Source organism: Naegleria gruberi (assembly GCF_000004985.1).
Source record: "Naegleria gruberi genomic scaffold NAEGRscaffold_3, whole genome shotgun sequence".
Taxonomy (NCBI): domain Eukaryota; phylum Heterolobosea; class Eutetramitea; order Acrasida; family Naegleriidae; genus Naegleria; species Naegleria gruberi.
Window position 1 is genome coordinate 729,003 of NW_003163324.1, and position 15,894 is coordinate 744,896.

General features: G+C 34.4%; 5 protein-coding genes across 5 annotated transcripts; 3 read left to right on the top strand and 2 right to left on the bottom strand.

The window, feature by feature from the left end:
• Positions 1-665: 665 nt before the first annotated feature.
• Positions 666-5,598, top strand: NAEGRDRAFT_56754 (uncharacterized protein; the record flags this gene model as incomplete). Its single annotated transcript, XM_002682291.1, has 4 exons — positions 666-695; positions 862-2,209; positions 2,590-3,728; positions 4,552-5,598. 4 exons carry the CDS (start codon positions 666-668, stop codon positions 5,515-5,517), a joined length of 3,483 nt encoding a protein of 1,160 aa, XP_002682337.1. The 3' UTR covers positions 5,518-5,598.
• Positions 5,599-6,109: 511 nt separating this feature from the next.
• Positions 6,110-8,557, top strand: NAEGRDRAFT_45805 (uncharacterized protein; the record flags this gene model as incomplete). Its single annotated transcript, XM_002682292.1, has 2 exons — positions 6,110-6,857; positions 7,275-8,557. The coding sequence occupies 2 exons, from the start codon at positions 6,110-6,112 to the stop codon at positions 8,555-8,557; spliced, it is 2,031 nt and encodes a 676-aa protein (XP_002682338.1).
• Positions 8,558-8,592: 35 nt separating this feature from the next.
• Positions 8,593-12,465, bottom strand: NAEGRDRAFT_45806 (uncharacterized protein; the record flags this gene model as incomplete). Its single annotated transcript, XM_002682503.1, has 1 exon — positions 8,593-12,465. One exon carries the CDS (start codon positions 12,463-12,465, stop codon positions 8,593-8,595), a length of 3,873 nt encoding a protein of 1,290 aa, XP_002682549.1.
• Positions 12,466-12,677: 212 nt separating this feature from the next.
• On the bottom strand, positions 12,678-14,027 carry NAEGRDRAFT_45807 (uncharacterized protein; the record flags this gene model as incomplete). Its single annotated transcript, XM_002682504.1, has 1 exon — positions 12,678-14,027. One exon carries the CDS (start codon positions 14,025-14,027, stop codon positions 12,678-12,680), a length of 1,350 nt encoding a protein of 449 aa, XP_002682550.1.
• Positions 14,028-15,261: 1,234 nt separating this feature from the next.
• On the top strand, positions 15,262-15,801 carry NAEGRDRAFT_62455 (uncharacterized protein; the record flags this gene model as incomplete). The annotated part of the gene is made up of 1 exon (XM_002682293.1): positions 15,262-15,801. One exon carries the CDS (start codon positions 15,262-15,264, stop codon positions 15,799-15,801), a length of 540 nt encoding a protein of 179 aa, XP_002682339.1.
• Between the last annotated feature and the right edge of the window lie 93 nt (positions 15,802-15,894).

Genomic DNA, 15,894 nt, shown 5'->3' on the forward strand with positions numbered 1-15,894 from the left:
AGGAGACCAAGAGGATGATACTCACAATTTTGCTTACATGACTGGTCAACAGGAAAGAGAACAAACAAGTAGGGATGTTTTTACATTTTCAGATTTCGGAACATCTCAATCCTTGGAAGAATGTTGTGAACAGAATAGCGGATATTCTTTTATATTTTGCTTTCAAAGGGTTCTACAATATCAGGTGGATTGTCTTGTGGATAAATTAAAATTTCCACCAATTTTGAGGAAGGCCGTTGCTGATATTTGGTTGGATTATGTGGATGAAATCAAATAGTAGGTGTTAATTTGATTATTATTATTTATTGGAATTTTTCAATTTTAGTAAAAAACCCCTACTGAGAGGTAAAATCAACAAGAAGAATTTACTTGCAGATATGAGAGAAAAATTACATAGATTTGTAAAAGTAAATAGTAGAGCTTTGAGAAAATTATATTTGAGGAAAGAGGTGACATTTGTTGGATTTTTATTGCCAAAACTCAAACCTTATGACACTCTTATTTTTATTTATTTGGCGTGTGCAACAATAGGTCACCCAGTTATGCTCTCTGTTCTGAGACATTGGGCTATGAATTCTACTCTCCCATATAGAAGAGTTTGTACCGAGCTATTTTCTAATGATCCAAGATTTAGAAAATATAGTACTAACACATTTTCATTCAACATGTACACGGAAGATAACATGGCATCCAATGTAAGTTATATTAGGAATTTTTTCAATAACCTTTTCAAAGTTTCGTGAGGGCGACATTCCAGATTGTAGAGCATTATGGTCCAGAGTGAAAAAACTTTCGATCAGAAAGATTAAGGATTCTTTTTTGAAAGAAACATTTGTATCCATTCCTGATTTGAATTGTCAGATATTATTGGATAGATTTTATAAATTGATTCTGCCGAATATACCACAAGATGAATGTGACACATTGACAACATACACATGCAGACTCATAAGAGCTTATAGAGCCAATAATGAACCATCCTCAACTCATATTGAATACGAAAGTGAAACCTCTACAATACCTTTTTGGAAGAATCCACTCTCAGAACGATTCATCTCTCCATGCATGTTTGTAACTTGCTTTGTTTGCCTTACTCTCAAATTATGTTTTGGATTGGATAGATCTCTAGATTCTAATAGTACTGCTGTACATCCCAAGTGGGCGCAATATTTTGTAAATATTAACAAGAATTTTTCGAGACAGAATAGAGGTGGAATTCTCATCAATGACAAACCACTTCGAATTCAATGCTCAGAGGATACCATGTCTCTTTCGAATTTCCTCCAAATGACCATTCAGGAAAAGACATTTCACCACACCTTATTGAGAAGCTCACTTCACAAACAACTTTTCAAGGCAAATAACTTACAGGCTGGTATCAAGGCAAATACTCTCTTTCTTGCAGAGATGAATATTCAAGGTTTACAACCTCTCTTAAAGGAAATGGAAGAATTATATGGAGAGGAATCAAATCAAGGTTCTTACAACTTGCCTCTCCCATCTGTAAATTATATGAAGAACAAATCTCAAGAATATAGACTCTTGTTTGATATTGGAGAGGGTGTGAAAAATAACAAGTATTTCGATTGGAATTATTTATTACAATCCATTTGTTGGTTTATGGGTATTGATCCTCACTCAAAGGGATACAAAGATGAGGTTTTACTTACAAAAGAGGATTCAGATGAATCATTCCCATTCAAAACATTGTTAAATCATTTCGTAACAATTATTGAAGCTATTTTATTGGGAGTGGGAGGAAACAACTTGTCAAATAATAAGACTCACCCTTACGGACTATCGATTTACTCTCTAAGAAAATTGGCAACTATTCGAAAACCCATTCTGGATGATGAGTCTCTCTATCAACTCGAAAGAAGCACAGGTATATTCAACAATGAGTATAATAGAGATTTGTGGGATCTCTTCTTACCAATTCATCAAGTGTTATTCCCAGATATTGATTATAGAAAGAGTTTCTCAGATCACTCTCAAATAATCACAGTGGAGGTGGAGGATGAATCTCCTCAAGAATTCTTAGTCACTGAAGATGATGATACTGGCTCAACCAACAACAATCAAAGAACAATAATCAACTCACACTTCCTTCAAATATGTGAGAATATTATTGAAAAACCAGAACATCCACAATCCTTCTCATCAACCCTACAAACTACCACTCTATTCTCTGAGAGTTATCATGTCTTTGGTGAGAAATCACTTGAACATGCTCTTCAACTTGCATACAACGTACTCTCAAAATAAACTCGACAGCTTGGGAAACCGACTTTGTAGTAATAAGTGGGTGATGATAAATACAACCTTAAAAAAAATGAGAAAGAAGAAAACTATTAATGCAAAGGCTATCAAGCAGGTACTAGAAAAACTTCAACAACGATACAAAGTATTCTCTTTTGAGGATTATGATCGGAAGACGAAATCGGATGGAAATGTAGATATGGAGAGGGATTTGATTTCAATGGAAAGATTAGATGCTCAATTTCATGTATGTTATCTTGTGGGGTTGTATTTATAGTATCAAATAATTGTAGAAATATGATATTGTGAGTGCAATTTTATCACACATAGAGAGTGTTTTTACAAAAGATGTAATTCAAAAAATCAATGAAAAAGGAGAGGATTCTTTGCTATTTGATATCATGTCTGGAAGTGTAAATTTTGGGAAAGAATTATCAAGCTCTCCAAAGTTTGAACATTTGCTAGTTCAAGTTTTGGCCGAGGTTGACAGAGCAATTATCGAGTTCAAAGAACATGGGTGGAGAGAAAGGAAGGGAGCAAAATCTAGTCATACTAATGTAGACTCTCCTTCTGGAGACTCAGAATTTTATTGGGAAAACTTTGTCAATCAGACAAGTCATATTAGTGACAGCTCAGAAAGAAGAAAGGAATTGGCTCTTCAATTAGGAGATCAGAAAAATGAAAGGACTATTAGATTGGCAGCTTGTGAGGAGCTCCATAAAATGTTTGCAGGTGATATAGTATCGAATGAGTATTGGAATATTGTATTGGAGAATGTGAAAAATGGATTAGAGGATGAGGACGAGGAAATTAGATTGTTGTGTGTTGAAATGCACAAGAACTTTTTCAAAGTTTCTCCTCCAGAGACAACAGCAGAGATTCACTTGAATCTTTTGGATTACCTACTTTTAGAATGTAAGAATACGAACAAGGAGACTATTGAACATATTGAGGCTAACGTTACACTACTTGAATGTTTTAAGGTTTTAATTCAATTTAATTATGAATTGCCTAAGAACTGGCTTTGTTTTTTTGGCGATACCTCAAAAATATTATTAGAAAAAACCTTCGCTCTATTTTCTTATGTGACAGCCTACCATTATCAATGTTATCTTGACACTGAGGCTGAGTGGTTTTCGGCTTGGATGAAGGAGTACAAGATTCGTAAGAAAGTGATCAAAAATATTATGAAGAGCGACTTTTTGAATAGAATCTATGAGGGGTTGAACAGTACTTCAAAGGATCAAAAAATTATGAAATACTTTATTCTTACCCATAGTTCGGCTGTTTGTGCTCAATTACTTCAGCATAGAGAATGCAAAGCCATTCTCGATCACTCAACAGCTATCAACAAACTATGCGAGTCTTTGCTCAAAGCTATCAGAGAGCAAGAGGGAACTGTTATTGATTCTGGGCACTACAGAAGACTATTGGCTGTCACTCAACAGGCCCTCACAAATGTTCATGAGGTATTTTCAGATGTGGACTATGTTTCCTTACTGCTTAAATCTTTTAAAAAACCAAACGTGATTAACGCCTTTACCGAGCAATTTATTATAGCAATTTGCGACATTTGTAAATGCTCCATAACGAAGAATAGAAGCCTATTTTCAAAAGATAAGGTTAAACTTACTGGAATGTTTGATTTTTTGAGAACTATTATGGATTCACCAGAACTACCATCTGAAATAATGAAACACGTGTTGGAGATCATTGAATCAATATCCCAATATGAGGAATTTTATGACACCTTAGAATCAACTGATACCTTAAACTTGGTGCTGAAGCATCAAAAGAACTTTTACGACAAGATCATCTATTTGCTTATTGGAATGCACAAATTCACCAGAGGTATGAATCTAATTCTCCAACACAAAATGATGGAGGAATGCGTTGAACATATATTTTCATTGTAAGTTTGAACAATTTGAATTCCAATAATTAATAATCGTGAAAAATATCAGAGCCCTCAAATACTCCCCAACAAACTGCTTCCTAATTTCTCAAATGTGCAATGTACCTCAAGCACTTTCAGACATTTCTCAAAATTATATTATAGATCTAATAGAGAAAGACAAGATGGTGTATGACCAATTTGAGTGGTTGCCAGAAACTGAAAAGAATGAAACAGGATTCCTCAGATATGACCTCGTTCACTGTATTCTTATTTCACCATTTTCTTTCTCAGAAAAAAGCGTAACGGATAGGTTGTGGAATGACTTTATTTTGCAACCTTATGAATGTGATTCAGTTGTAAGTATACTTCAAAAAATCATAATCTAAACCTTTCAGTATGGCCTAAGACTACTTCAGAGTGTGATAAACAATCTCAACTCAGCTGCAGACATGTACAACAACGATACCTATTGGAGCAGATTAATCCAAATATCTTCTACTGATGAGTCTGAGATTGTGGATGAACCAACTTTTTTGAGAGACTCAATTATAAGATTTTGTGTAACTGTGGGTGGAAAACAGGAGAGAGGTGAGGAATCTAAATTCAAAATTGAGAGAATTTCAGTATCGAATTCACAAGGATCATGCTCCAGTCTGGGTGAAGCTCTGTCTTCAAGCTCGGTTGTTGGATTGAGATCATTTATTGGAGAGTCTTGTCTAGTTTCAATATCTGTCAATTCGAAGGAGCTTCAGGAATTTGGAAAAATTAATTTAGGAAGATTTGGAAGAAAGTTTTCCTCTTCTTATTTCAAATCTATATACGGAAAAGATGTGGAACCTCTGGAACACATACCTCTTAGTTGGTCTAAGATTCTCAGTATACTCTTGTTTGGAGAGGTTCAACAGGCTAGCTCCTTCATCTCTAATAATCCATTCTTAGACCTTATCAGCAACAACCAAGAGGTCATACTAGAGATTGCCTCACAAGTTGAAAAAGTACTCTACAAAGAGTATCCTACTCATTTCAATTCTTATATTTTGTGTGGACTAAGCATAACCAATGTTGTAACGAGATGGTTGAGACAATTGTTTTTCAACTTTTTAGATTTGCGATGTATCTTCCAAATGCTGGCTATTGTCAAAGAGTTTGGTCTTGAGTCATTAGTTTTCTTCTGTGTCCTTTTCCTTAAAGAGCAGTCAAGCTTTGAATTCTGCCAAGAGTACAAACTTGAAGCTTGGACACATTGTGTATATGACCCAATAGATGTTGATTCAGAATGGTTGGTCTCAAAATTTGAGAAGGAATTCAAAATACTTCGCGAAAAGTATACAGTAAGGCTGAGCTTTGAAAAGAGTAACTGAAACATATTTGAAACACTCAAGGCCGTACAATAGCCAACCAATGAACAATGAATCTCTCAATAAAATTCCAATGGGCGCAACACATCGGTTAAAAAAATTGATTCAATACATCATCTATGGAAAAATACACGATTATTGAGGATTTTGAGGCTAAGGTCGCCTCTCTAGCGAGCCATGGTAAGTGATTATTAAATAATAATATAATTGTTAAATATGATTGTTTTTTAACAACAGACAAATATTTGTGGATTGGTGGAAATGATGGGAAATTGTACATGTTTACTATTAATGAAAATTTGGAAGGGATAACAAAATATAGTGCTACTCTATTGAAAAAGAAGACAGTGGCTGTTAAGAAGGGAATTACCAATCTCCAAGTAGACCCTCCACATAAAAAGCTTTTTGCTCTCGTAGATTCAACGGTTTGTGTTTACGATATGACCACCCTTACTCACCTTGAGGTAGGTTTTTCAATTTATTATTTAAATCGGATCACCAACAATGAAAGACATTGGAAGCAACAAGAGGAGCAACTTGTTATGCTATCAATAAGAACTTCTCTCACGAGTTAGTTGCTGTTGTAAAGAGAAAGATGGTTGTTTATGATTATAGAGAACATACAGAAGTTGTAAGAGAAATCAAAGTACCGGGCAATGATAATGTTGTTGGAGTTGAATGGATGAAAAAAACAATTTGTTTAGGATTTAAAAGTAAACACGTAATGCTTAATTATCAGACCGGAGAAGTTGATGAAGATTTACAAAAACTTCAATTAACAAACATTGTTTCGGATGAATATAGCATTTATGGATGTTTTGTTAAAATTATTGGAATGACGTCAGGAATTCAATGGAAAGAAACTCCATTAATTGTGAGCATTTGTTTCCCATTCCTTTTGGGTATATCTAAAAACCATATTGAAGTATATAATATGTACGAGAAGAGATTTGATGAAACTCTTGAGAACAATAAGGCATTTATGTCGTCAGATCATATCCAAAAAGTTTTCACAGCAAACAAAGATTCAGTTTATTTACTAACCCCTAAGCCAATTGATCAACATATCAGTGATTTAATAGATAAGATGAGACTTCTTGAAGCTTTTGGTTTGTTTGAAAAGACATTTCAAGGAACCAAGAAGGAAAAGGAAAGAAAACTTTATATTTATGAGCAACAAGCCGGTTTTGCCTGTTTCTTTAGAACAAGATTTAAGGAAGCTTTTGCCCACTTCAATAAGAGTAGGATTGATCCCAGAGAAATTCTCTTTTATTTTAAAGACCTTGTCGAACCAACCTCGATATTTGTGAGCCAGAAATCAAAAGGAGATTTGAAAGAAAAGAGTAAGTGTTTGCTCCAATATTTTATTTAATTCAACCTTTCATTCAGTCAAAAAGGCTATGGAGCAGGAAGGTGAAGATACAGCTCCTGTTAAAATTGAGGTCAGAATTAAGAACGCCAAGAAAGCATTGCAAGAGTTTTTAGAAAAATGCAGAAAAATGAGAATAGACGAATTTGGGCATGAGCAATTGGCAGCTATTGATTATGCTCTGGCCAAACTTTATCTTACAGAATTTAAAAAATTCAGTCAACTCAAGATTTTACTTAGATCCGAAAATCATCTCTCATTAGATTGTGGTGAGGTATTGTTTAAAGACAATGCTAAGTACCTAGCCTTCTTGTACTACTCAAAGAACGAGCATAGAAAGGCCTTACAGACTTTGAAAGAGTAAGTAGCAGTAGAATTGTTTTAACTAAAGTTTGGCTTAGATTGGGTGAGAGCAGGTTGAAAGAGACTTCCACACCAACTAATGGAGTGGAAGAATCAATAGAACTTTTATCGGAGTTGGAGGATGAAAATCTTGTTTTGGAATATTCAACCTGGGTTTTTGATATGGATGAGTCTGCAGCAATACAGATACTAACCTCTAAATTAAGGAAAAACCAATTTAACCCTCATCGTATCCTTTCATTTTTATCTGATTATCCAGCTGATACAGAGAGAGCTTACCTGGAATTCCTTATTGCTGTTGAGAAAAATTTAGAAGAAAAGTTCCACACAAAATTGATAATCAATTATATTGACACTGTTATTTTATTAAAACCAACCAAGTACCTTCCTTTTGGAGTAAGATTGGAAGCAGGTAAAGAAACTGGATTATTGGGGTTAATAAGAGGAAGATTGATTTTCATGTTGGAGCATACCAATAGCTATAACAAGTACAAAATTTTAAGCAAGCTTCAAAAGACTAGTTTGCACGAGGAAACATTAATATTGTACAGAAAATTACAAAATCACGAGGCTGCTCTCAAACTGTTGGTGCATAGAATCCAAGATTTAGAATGGGCTGAAAGATATTGCATTGATTGTTATAAGCAAATGTTAAATGAACGTTCGAAAGTTGAAGAGAATGAACTTCAAGAAATGATGAGGCAAAGAGTTCTTCAATCTAGTGGCATTCTCGAAGTGTCAGAGGAGAAGGAAAAACAAACCAACAAGAAAGCCAATGACCTTGACTTACACAACCCACTGTTTGTTTCCTTGTTAAGAATTTGCTTGTACCCAGAGACTGGATTTCCGAAGAATGAGAATTTTGCTCTCCATATTCTGAAAACTCAAGCTAAGAACATTGACCCAATGAAAATACTTTCGATACTCCCAGAAGATATTAATCTTGCAAAGGTGTCAGATTTCATACGACAAGCTATGCAGACCTCCATTGATGTTGGAAGACACACTCAAGTGGTTTACAACATGAGCAAGATAAGACATGTGCAAAGTAAAGTAGATTTGGCAAAGGGAGTTTCAAGAAAGGTTCTTATCAGCGAAGAAGACTGCCGATGTGCAGCCTGTGACAAATCTATTGATGCTTGCTCTGTCTTTGTTGTACTTCCCGATATGTCAATTGTTCATTTCAAATGTGTGAATAAGCATTCAATTAATACTCATCCAGTAACGGGAAGAAACTTTAAAAATTTCCCAGTTAATTTTGATGAACAAATATCTGAGGCAACAATTTTGAATCCACCTTATACAATGTAAAAATAAAAATGTAGTTTTATTACAATTTTCCCAATTTAGTACAATTCCTCCAACAAGTCATCTGTACTAAGGAAATTGGTTGATAAATCCTTATCATCTTTCCATGAGGCTTCGAGAACAACGATAGATTCATCAGGAAGGTAATCTTCCTTAATAAATACAAGTGTATTTTTTCCAAGTGGAATGATTGAGTTCTGAGATTGAAGGTGGTTCCATTCTCCTGATTCAGAAACTCTTGTGGCACATGGACACATACTCGTACAGAAATATTTAAGCTTGGAGAAAGGGCAGGCTGATTTGTAATAAGTGGTCTTTTGATCATTTACAAGAATAACCTTAACCTCTCCATATGGTGAAATGGTGAATTTGCGAAGATCCAACTGAGCAAATTGAGCTGTATACACAAATCTCATAAGTTTTTCTTCGTTTTCTTCACTTTCAAAATCTAGAGGTCTGATGTTTGTTAAACTTGATAAACCAACCAAAGTCCACTCCCCTTCACAATATACTCTCAAGGTGTCGTAAGTGGCTGAGAAATTTGAAGGGTGGATCCATTTAAGATCTGAAAAAACATCTCCTCTTTTTGCAATGTTATGACATCCAATACCAGCATTCAAGTATTCTCTACCCATAGGTCTTGTTCCTGCCGAAACTAATTCCATTGGTGATAAAGTAGCTACAGATGCAGGTGAACGGTTGATTTTGGTTCTTACAACGTTCAATTTTTTCTTATACTCTGTGTCTTTCTTTTTTCTCAAAGTTTGGGAGGATTTAACCATAATGTTTACAATAGTTTCTTGAACTCTTGAAAGTTGTTCCAAACTTGGATAAGATCCCATTCCTGAAACTATTGTTTCAATTTTACTCTGTCTTTCATCGTCAAGTTGAATTCCAAATTCTTCAGTAATTCTTTTAACAACTTTTTGTTTAAGCTCATCATTCATGTCAGCAGGCTTTGGTTTAAGTTCTTTAACCTTATTGTTAATCAATTTGGCTGATTGTTTACCCAAGTCTTCAGATGTTTCTGTCTTTTGGAAAACTTGCTTCATTTCAGCGGCCTGTTCTTTTTGTTGTTGCTTCATGGAGGTAGCAAGTTCAACTTGAGTTTTTTCCTTCTCACAAATAGGTCCAGTGTATGCATTCAAACAGACGCATGTATCAGTATCTGTACATGATCCTTTTCCAGAGCAAACTTTTTCATTAATTGCTTGCATACCAAAACAAACAGGAATGTTTGAACGTTGTCCAGTCTTGGCCATCTCAGCATAATTTTGCTTGAATTCTTCTTTATCAACGGCAGTGAACCCCTTTGGAATTGCTGTCATGATGGATGAAACAAAAGTCTTATTACCCATAACATCCAATGCAGTTGACTTGTCGCAAGTTGGCCCTCTGAATCCAAGATGGCATTTGCAAAAATTGTTTTTCACACAATCACCATTACCTGAACAAACATTTGGATCTGTGGCGTCAATTTTGAAACATCTGATTGCTAATGATTTTCCACATTGGTTTCCATAATAGCCCTCCTCACATTCACAAGTATTTTTGCCGGTACAGTTTCCACGACCTGAACAAACTTCTGGAGCATCAGCATTGATTCCAAAACATTTGATGACATTTAATCTTCCACACTGGTCACCTATATAACCTTCTTCACATTCACAATTATTTTTAGCAGTGCAATTACCATGTCCAGAACAAACATCTGGTGAAGAAGCCTTAATTCCAAAACATTTGATTTCTGATATATCAATACCACAAAATGGTCCAATAAATCCTTCATCACATTTGCATATATTATCCTCAACACACACACCATGCCCAGAGCAAACATGTATCGAAGAAGCCTTGATTCCATTACATTTGGCTTCAACTTCTTTGTTACATTGAGAACCAGTAAATCCAGGATCACAAGAGCAATTATTAGGCCCAACACACAACCCATTTCCAGAACAAACAAGTGGTGAATCTTCTTCCAATCCAAAACATTTCACTAATTTCTTTGTTCCACAGAATTTTCCAGTGTAACCTTCAACACATTCACAATTATTTGTGGATGTACAATTACCATGTCCATTACAAACCATAGGCGAATCAGCTTCAATGCTATTACATTTTGGTTTTTCCAATTGATCACAATTTGAACCAGTGAACCCTTTCTTGCATTGGCATATATCTTTTCCAATACAAGAACCAGATGATGAACAAACCTTATCACTTGTACCTTCAACTCCAAAACATACAGGTGTTTGACATTTCTCGTCAGTAAATCCTTCATCACATTTACACATATTATCTCCAACACACAAACCTTGTCCAGAACAAACAAGTGCGGAATCTTCTGGTTTTCCAAAACATTTCATTAATTTCTTTGTTTCGCAAAATCTTCCTGTGTATTCTTCAACACATTCACAATTATTTGTGGATGTACAATTACCATGTCCATTACAAACAAGTGACGAATCAGCTTCAATATTATCACATTTTGGTTTTTCCAATTGATCACAATTTGAACCAGTGAACCCTTTCTTGCATTGACAATCATCTTTTCCAGCACATTTACCATTTCCAGAACAAACCTTATCACTTGTGCCTTCAACTCCAAAACATACAGGTGTTTGACATATCTTACCAGTAAATCCTTTTGAACAAACACATTTATCAGTTGATACACACATTCCATTTCCAGAACAAGCAAGTGGGGAATCTTCTGGTTTTCCATAACATTTCATTAATTTCTTTGTTTCGCAAAATCTTCCTGTGTATTCTTCAACACATTCACAATTTTCAGTTGCAGTACATTTTCCATGTCCATTACAAACGGACGATGAATTTGATAAGACTCCATTACATTTAGGGTATTGGCATCTCTCACCACCATACCCGGTATTACAGACACACTTATTAACACCAGAACAAGTTCCTTGTCCTGTGCAAACATTTTTGTCCCCTTGAAGAATACCATAACACTTAGGCTTCTCGCAGTCTATGCCTCCCCATGAGCTAGTTTCACTACATTGACATTTGTTAGGAGAATCGCATGTACCTCTTCCATTACAAACTGTATTAGCATTCGAAAGAATGGTATTACATTTTGGATATTGACAGAAGTTGCCTCCCCAATTATTTGGTTCGTTACAAGTGCAACTATCAATGGAGGTACAGCTACCTCTTGAATTACAGACCTTAGGCGAATCAGCCTCAATGCTATTACATTTTGGTTTTTCCAACTGATCACAATTTGAACCAGTGAACCCTTTCTTGCATTGACATATATCTTTTCCAATACAAGAACCAGATGATGAACAAACCTTATCACTTGTACCTTCAACTCCAAAACATACAGGTGTTTGACATTTCTCACCAGTAAATCCTGTTGAACAAACACAATTATCAGTTGATCCACATACTCCCCTACCATTACAAACTTTTGGATCGTTGGAAGGAATATTAAAACATTGCCATTTTTTAGGGATTGCTGATTCAATTTCACTTGGTTGTAGGTTCTGAACTGAATCGATGCTATATGATTTTTGCATTGGATTTAGTTCATCATTATTTTCTTTCTCATTCACTAATGTTGTTTCAGACTCATTATTACTTATACTCATTTCTTCATCTTCTTCTCCATCATCTTCCTCTTCTTTCTTTGCTTTCTTTGTTCTTTTGTTTTTAGGCGAAATGCCTTTTGTTTCCTTTGATTTTGGTTCTTTAGTAAACGGTTTTGAAATAAAATCGACTAATTGTTGAGCAACAGTTTTTTTGGTTTTGGTTATTAAACCAAGCCCCTTCTTTTCATTTGTTTTATCTGGTTTAACGGTATTCTTAAAAGCACCAAAGGCGACTCCTGTAAGAAACAGCAATGATAAAAGGAAAAGAATAAGCACTAATTTTCCCAACCTCATTGCCTAGATTTATAAGTATTGTTGTTGTTGTTATTGTTGTTGTCGCTCCTTACTTGTTGTGAAAGAATTTTTGATGTACATAAATCCTCAATGTGGTGGCGTTAACAGTTTCCGTGGTTGTTGTTAAATTTTTTAAGATGGAAATATTATTTTATGGCTTTTGTATTGTACTGTAGTTAAACGATCCATATTTATTTCCATTGCTAAGGAGGTTACTTTTGCTTTTTTTCTTCATTTTGAATATTCTTGAGTTGTTCGATCTTTTCAAGTTTTTGCTTCTTGAAGAGATTATTGAGTTCTGATCTATATTCTTTCTTGAATTGCTTGTTCTCTTGAACAATTTTACGGAGAGATTCAATCATAACATCGCTTGGTTCTTTGTTGCCATACTTATTTCTCATTTCACTCCAATATCTCTTAATACGAGTCATGTCAAAAATAGCTGTCTTACTAATGTCATTTCCTGTGGTAGATTTAACTTCATTAGCTCTTTGGAAGGCTTCACGATAACATGCTTCAAGCAAAAGGAAGAAAACTGGTTCCTTTGCTCGTATAGTGGTAGACTTCAAATGGTTTTCATAGAGGTCGTACATCTTGCTATATTCATCGAATTGAAGATATTTCTTCATCAAATTTACATATGTTTGATGGTCATAAGTTATTTGTTCATCTTCCATTTGCTTTTTAACAATTTCTGTTTGTTCTAGTGTTTGGCATGATGTTATCATCATATTATAAAAGAGGGTCAAAACTTTTGAAGGATTGTTTTCAGCCATATCAGTTCCAGTTGGAATGATTGTATAAACTCTTTCTTTGATGGTATCCATAATCTTGGCACAATCATCATAGTTTTGAAGGAAAGAATTAACTTTCATCATACATCCATATAATGAGTAATCAACTTTATCTTCTCCGTATGTTGACTTAAATTCCTCAAAATAGAGATCACATTTTTCCTTGTCCAAAACATTACTCATACTGTTAATTAAATTTGTATATGCTCTAGTAATGATTTCATCTCTATGTGGAATAGAATCACCTGCTTCTTCATGAATCTTCAACTTTTCCTTGAATTGATTGAAATAGTCAACAGCTCTAACTTCTTCCTTCTTATATTTACAGGCATTAATCATATATACGAGTAAACTAATTGGAATTTGAGTCAGACTATAGTGTTGCATCATCATATCATAGTATTTGTGGGCCTTGTCAGACTTTTGGCTTTTAACCAAAGCATTAATACATTGGGTATAAACTTCGATTGAAGGAACAGGGACATTATTAATTCTTAAATCTTCAATAATATTTTGAACGGTAGTTTCGACAGTCTCGGGATTTCTCTTATCGCAAGCAGCTTGTGCTTTACGGAGGTATTTCTTTTCAACAGCTACTCGTTTAGCGTTTGGATTTTCATAAACTTGAGAGTTCAATGATGTTGGTGTAACTCTTGTTTTGGCGTTGGTAGCAACACTCAAAATAGAGCTTTGGGTATGATATTGTTGATGTTTGGTAGAAAGGAAGGCAGAGACTGCTTTTTGGTTCTTTGTGAAGACTCTTCTCATTTTTTTAAAAATTCATCAATAAAAAAATTTAAATTAAAAAATTTATTTTTATTTACAAAAAGTTGAGTGGAAACCCAGCTAGCAATATATTTAAAGTTGCGATTGATTATTACTCTAACAGTTATTATGAGCACTACCAGCAACATTATACCTAATCTTACAACAGATACAACAACAACAGGAACTTCATCACCACAATTAACTGTCCCAAATAGCAGTGGCACACAGTAAGTTTATGACACATTATTTTGGAAAGCAATATTGATTCATATTTTCAATAGTACTTCGGAATTTTCACCTTCTGTTGCACCAGGAACAACCGTTATTAATCAGAGAGGATTTGATTCAAGATCGACTTCAAGTAGTTTTAATCAATTTTTTGGAGGTGATGATGATAGTATAGCATCGGATGAGGATGAAAACGATATTCTTCTTCCTTTCAGAAATGCTGTTGTTTATAGTAGAACTGATAATCATCAAAGGCATTCAAAGAATGTCTTTGAATTTATTGTAATATTGTTATGTCTTGTTCCGACTACAATATTTTCAGTTTCAGCATCGAGTGTCTATGTAATGATAGATTCATTTGTGAGTGAATATGCACCAAATAATGAAAAATCACTCACTAACTTTCTACAGGCACAATTTTTGTCTGTAATTGTGATTATCACATTTATAGAGTTTGTCAAATTTTTGCTAGTTCTGGTAATTTCAGTACTTTTTGCATTTGTGGTAAAGGTAGGTTATTTGAAAAGCAAAAGGAGTATTTATTTCAATTATTATTTCAAAGGTCTACACTTTGGATAGTCATCTTACTGGAGGAGTGAAGAAGAATCACAAATTTTTCCAATATTTTCATGAGAATTTGACAAATAATCCTTTTTGTTGCTTAATAGGACTCTCTTGTTGTGTATTGACAGGTTACATCACTTTTAATATTGGACTAACTTATTCCATTATTTCACTATTCATCTCTAATATTACTCCAGAATTCTCCCATCTCACTAATATTAAGATTGCTACACTCATTAATGTTTTGGATTGGATTTTATTCATTTTCTATTTCCTTGTCTACTTTAAACTCCAACAAAAGCAAAAAGCTCTTCATGAGCATAACACTGAGAGTGAAGATGAATACTATGACAGTGCTGGTGAACAGAATGTTTTTGAATCCATCACCAATACTTTCACTTCAAGCAACAGAGCACCTTCCTCATCCGATAATATTTAAAAAATGCCTAAAGACCAAACAAGACCACACCAACAACAATACAGAAGTAGTGATTCGGGATCTCGTTATCAACCATATAATAACAATAACGTACAACAAAAAACATCCAACCCTAAAAAGGTGGTATCACAAGATAGTAATAGGAATACATCAGATAAAAAAATTAATAATTTACCATCAACAAATAGTGGAAAGAAGATAACCAATTTTGAACAACAACCAAATCTTGTAAATAATAATTCGGAAAATATTTATCAATCACAAAGAGAAAGAAATACCAGTAAATATGGTAAATCGAACGGTCAATCGACATCTGATGATGAGTTCTCCATTCCTTCAGTTGAGGAAGATGAAAACTTACAATTAATGAAAAGTCTGGGCTTGCCAACATCATTTGATACTACACATGAAAAACATGTTGCAGGAAAAGCAAATAATCTGAGTGGAGTTAAAATTACAACTAAACGAAAGGTAAAACAAGTAATGAACCTTAAAGATAAACCAGTCCATACTCACCAATTCACTAATAAACCAAGATATTAGTGACCCAAAGATCGAAGGTATTCTCTTTTGCTTGATCTTGACAGTCACAACATTTTACGCGCTAATTGGTTCTTGTAGTTATCTCCCGCCAAA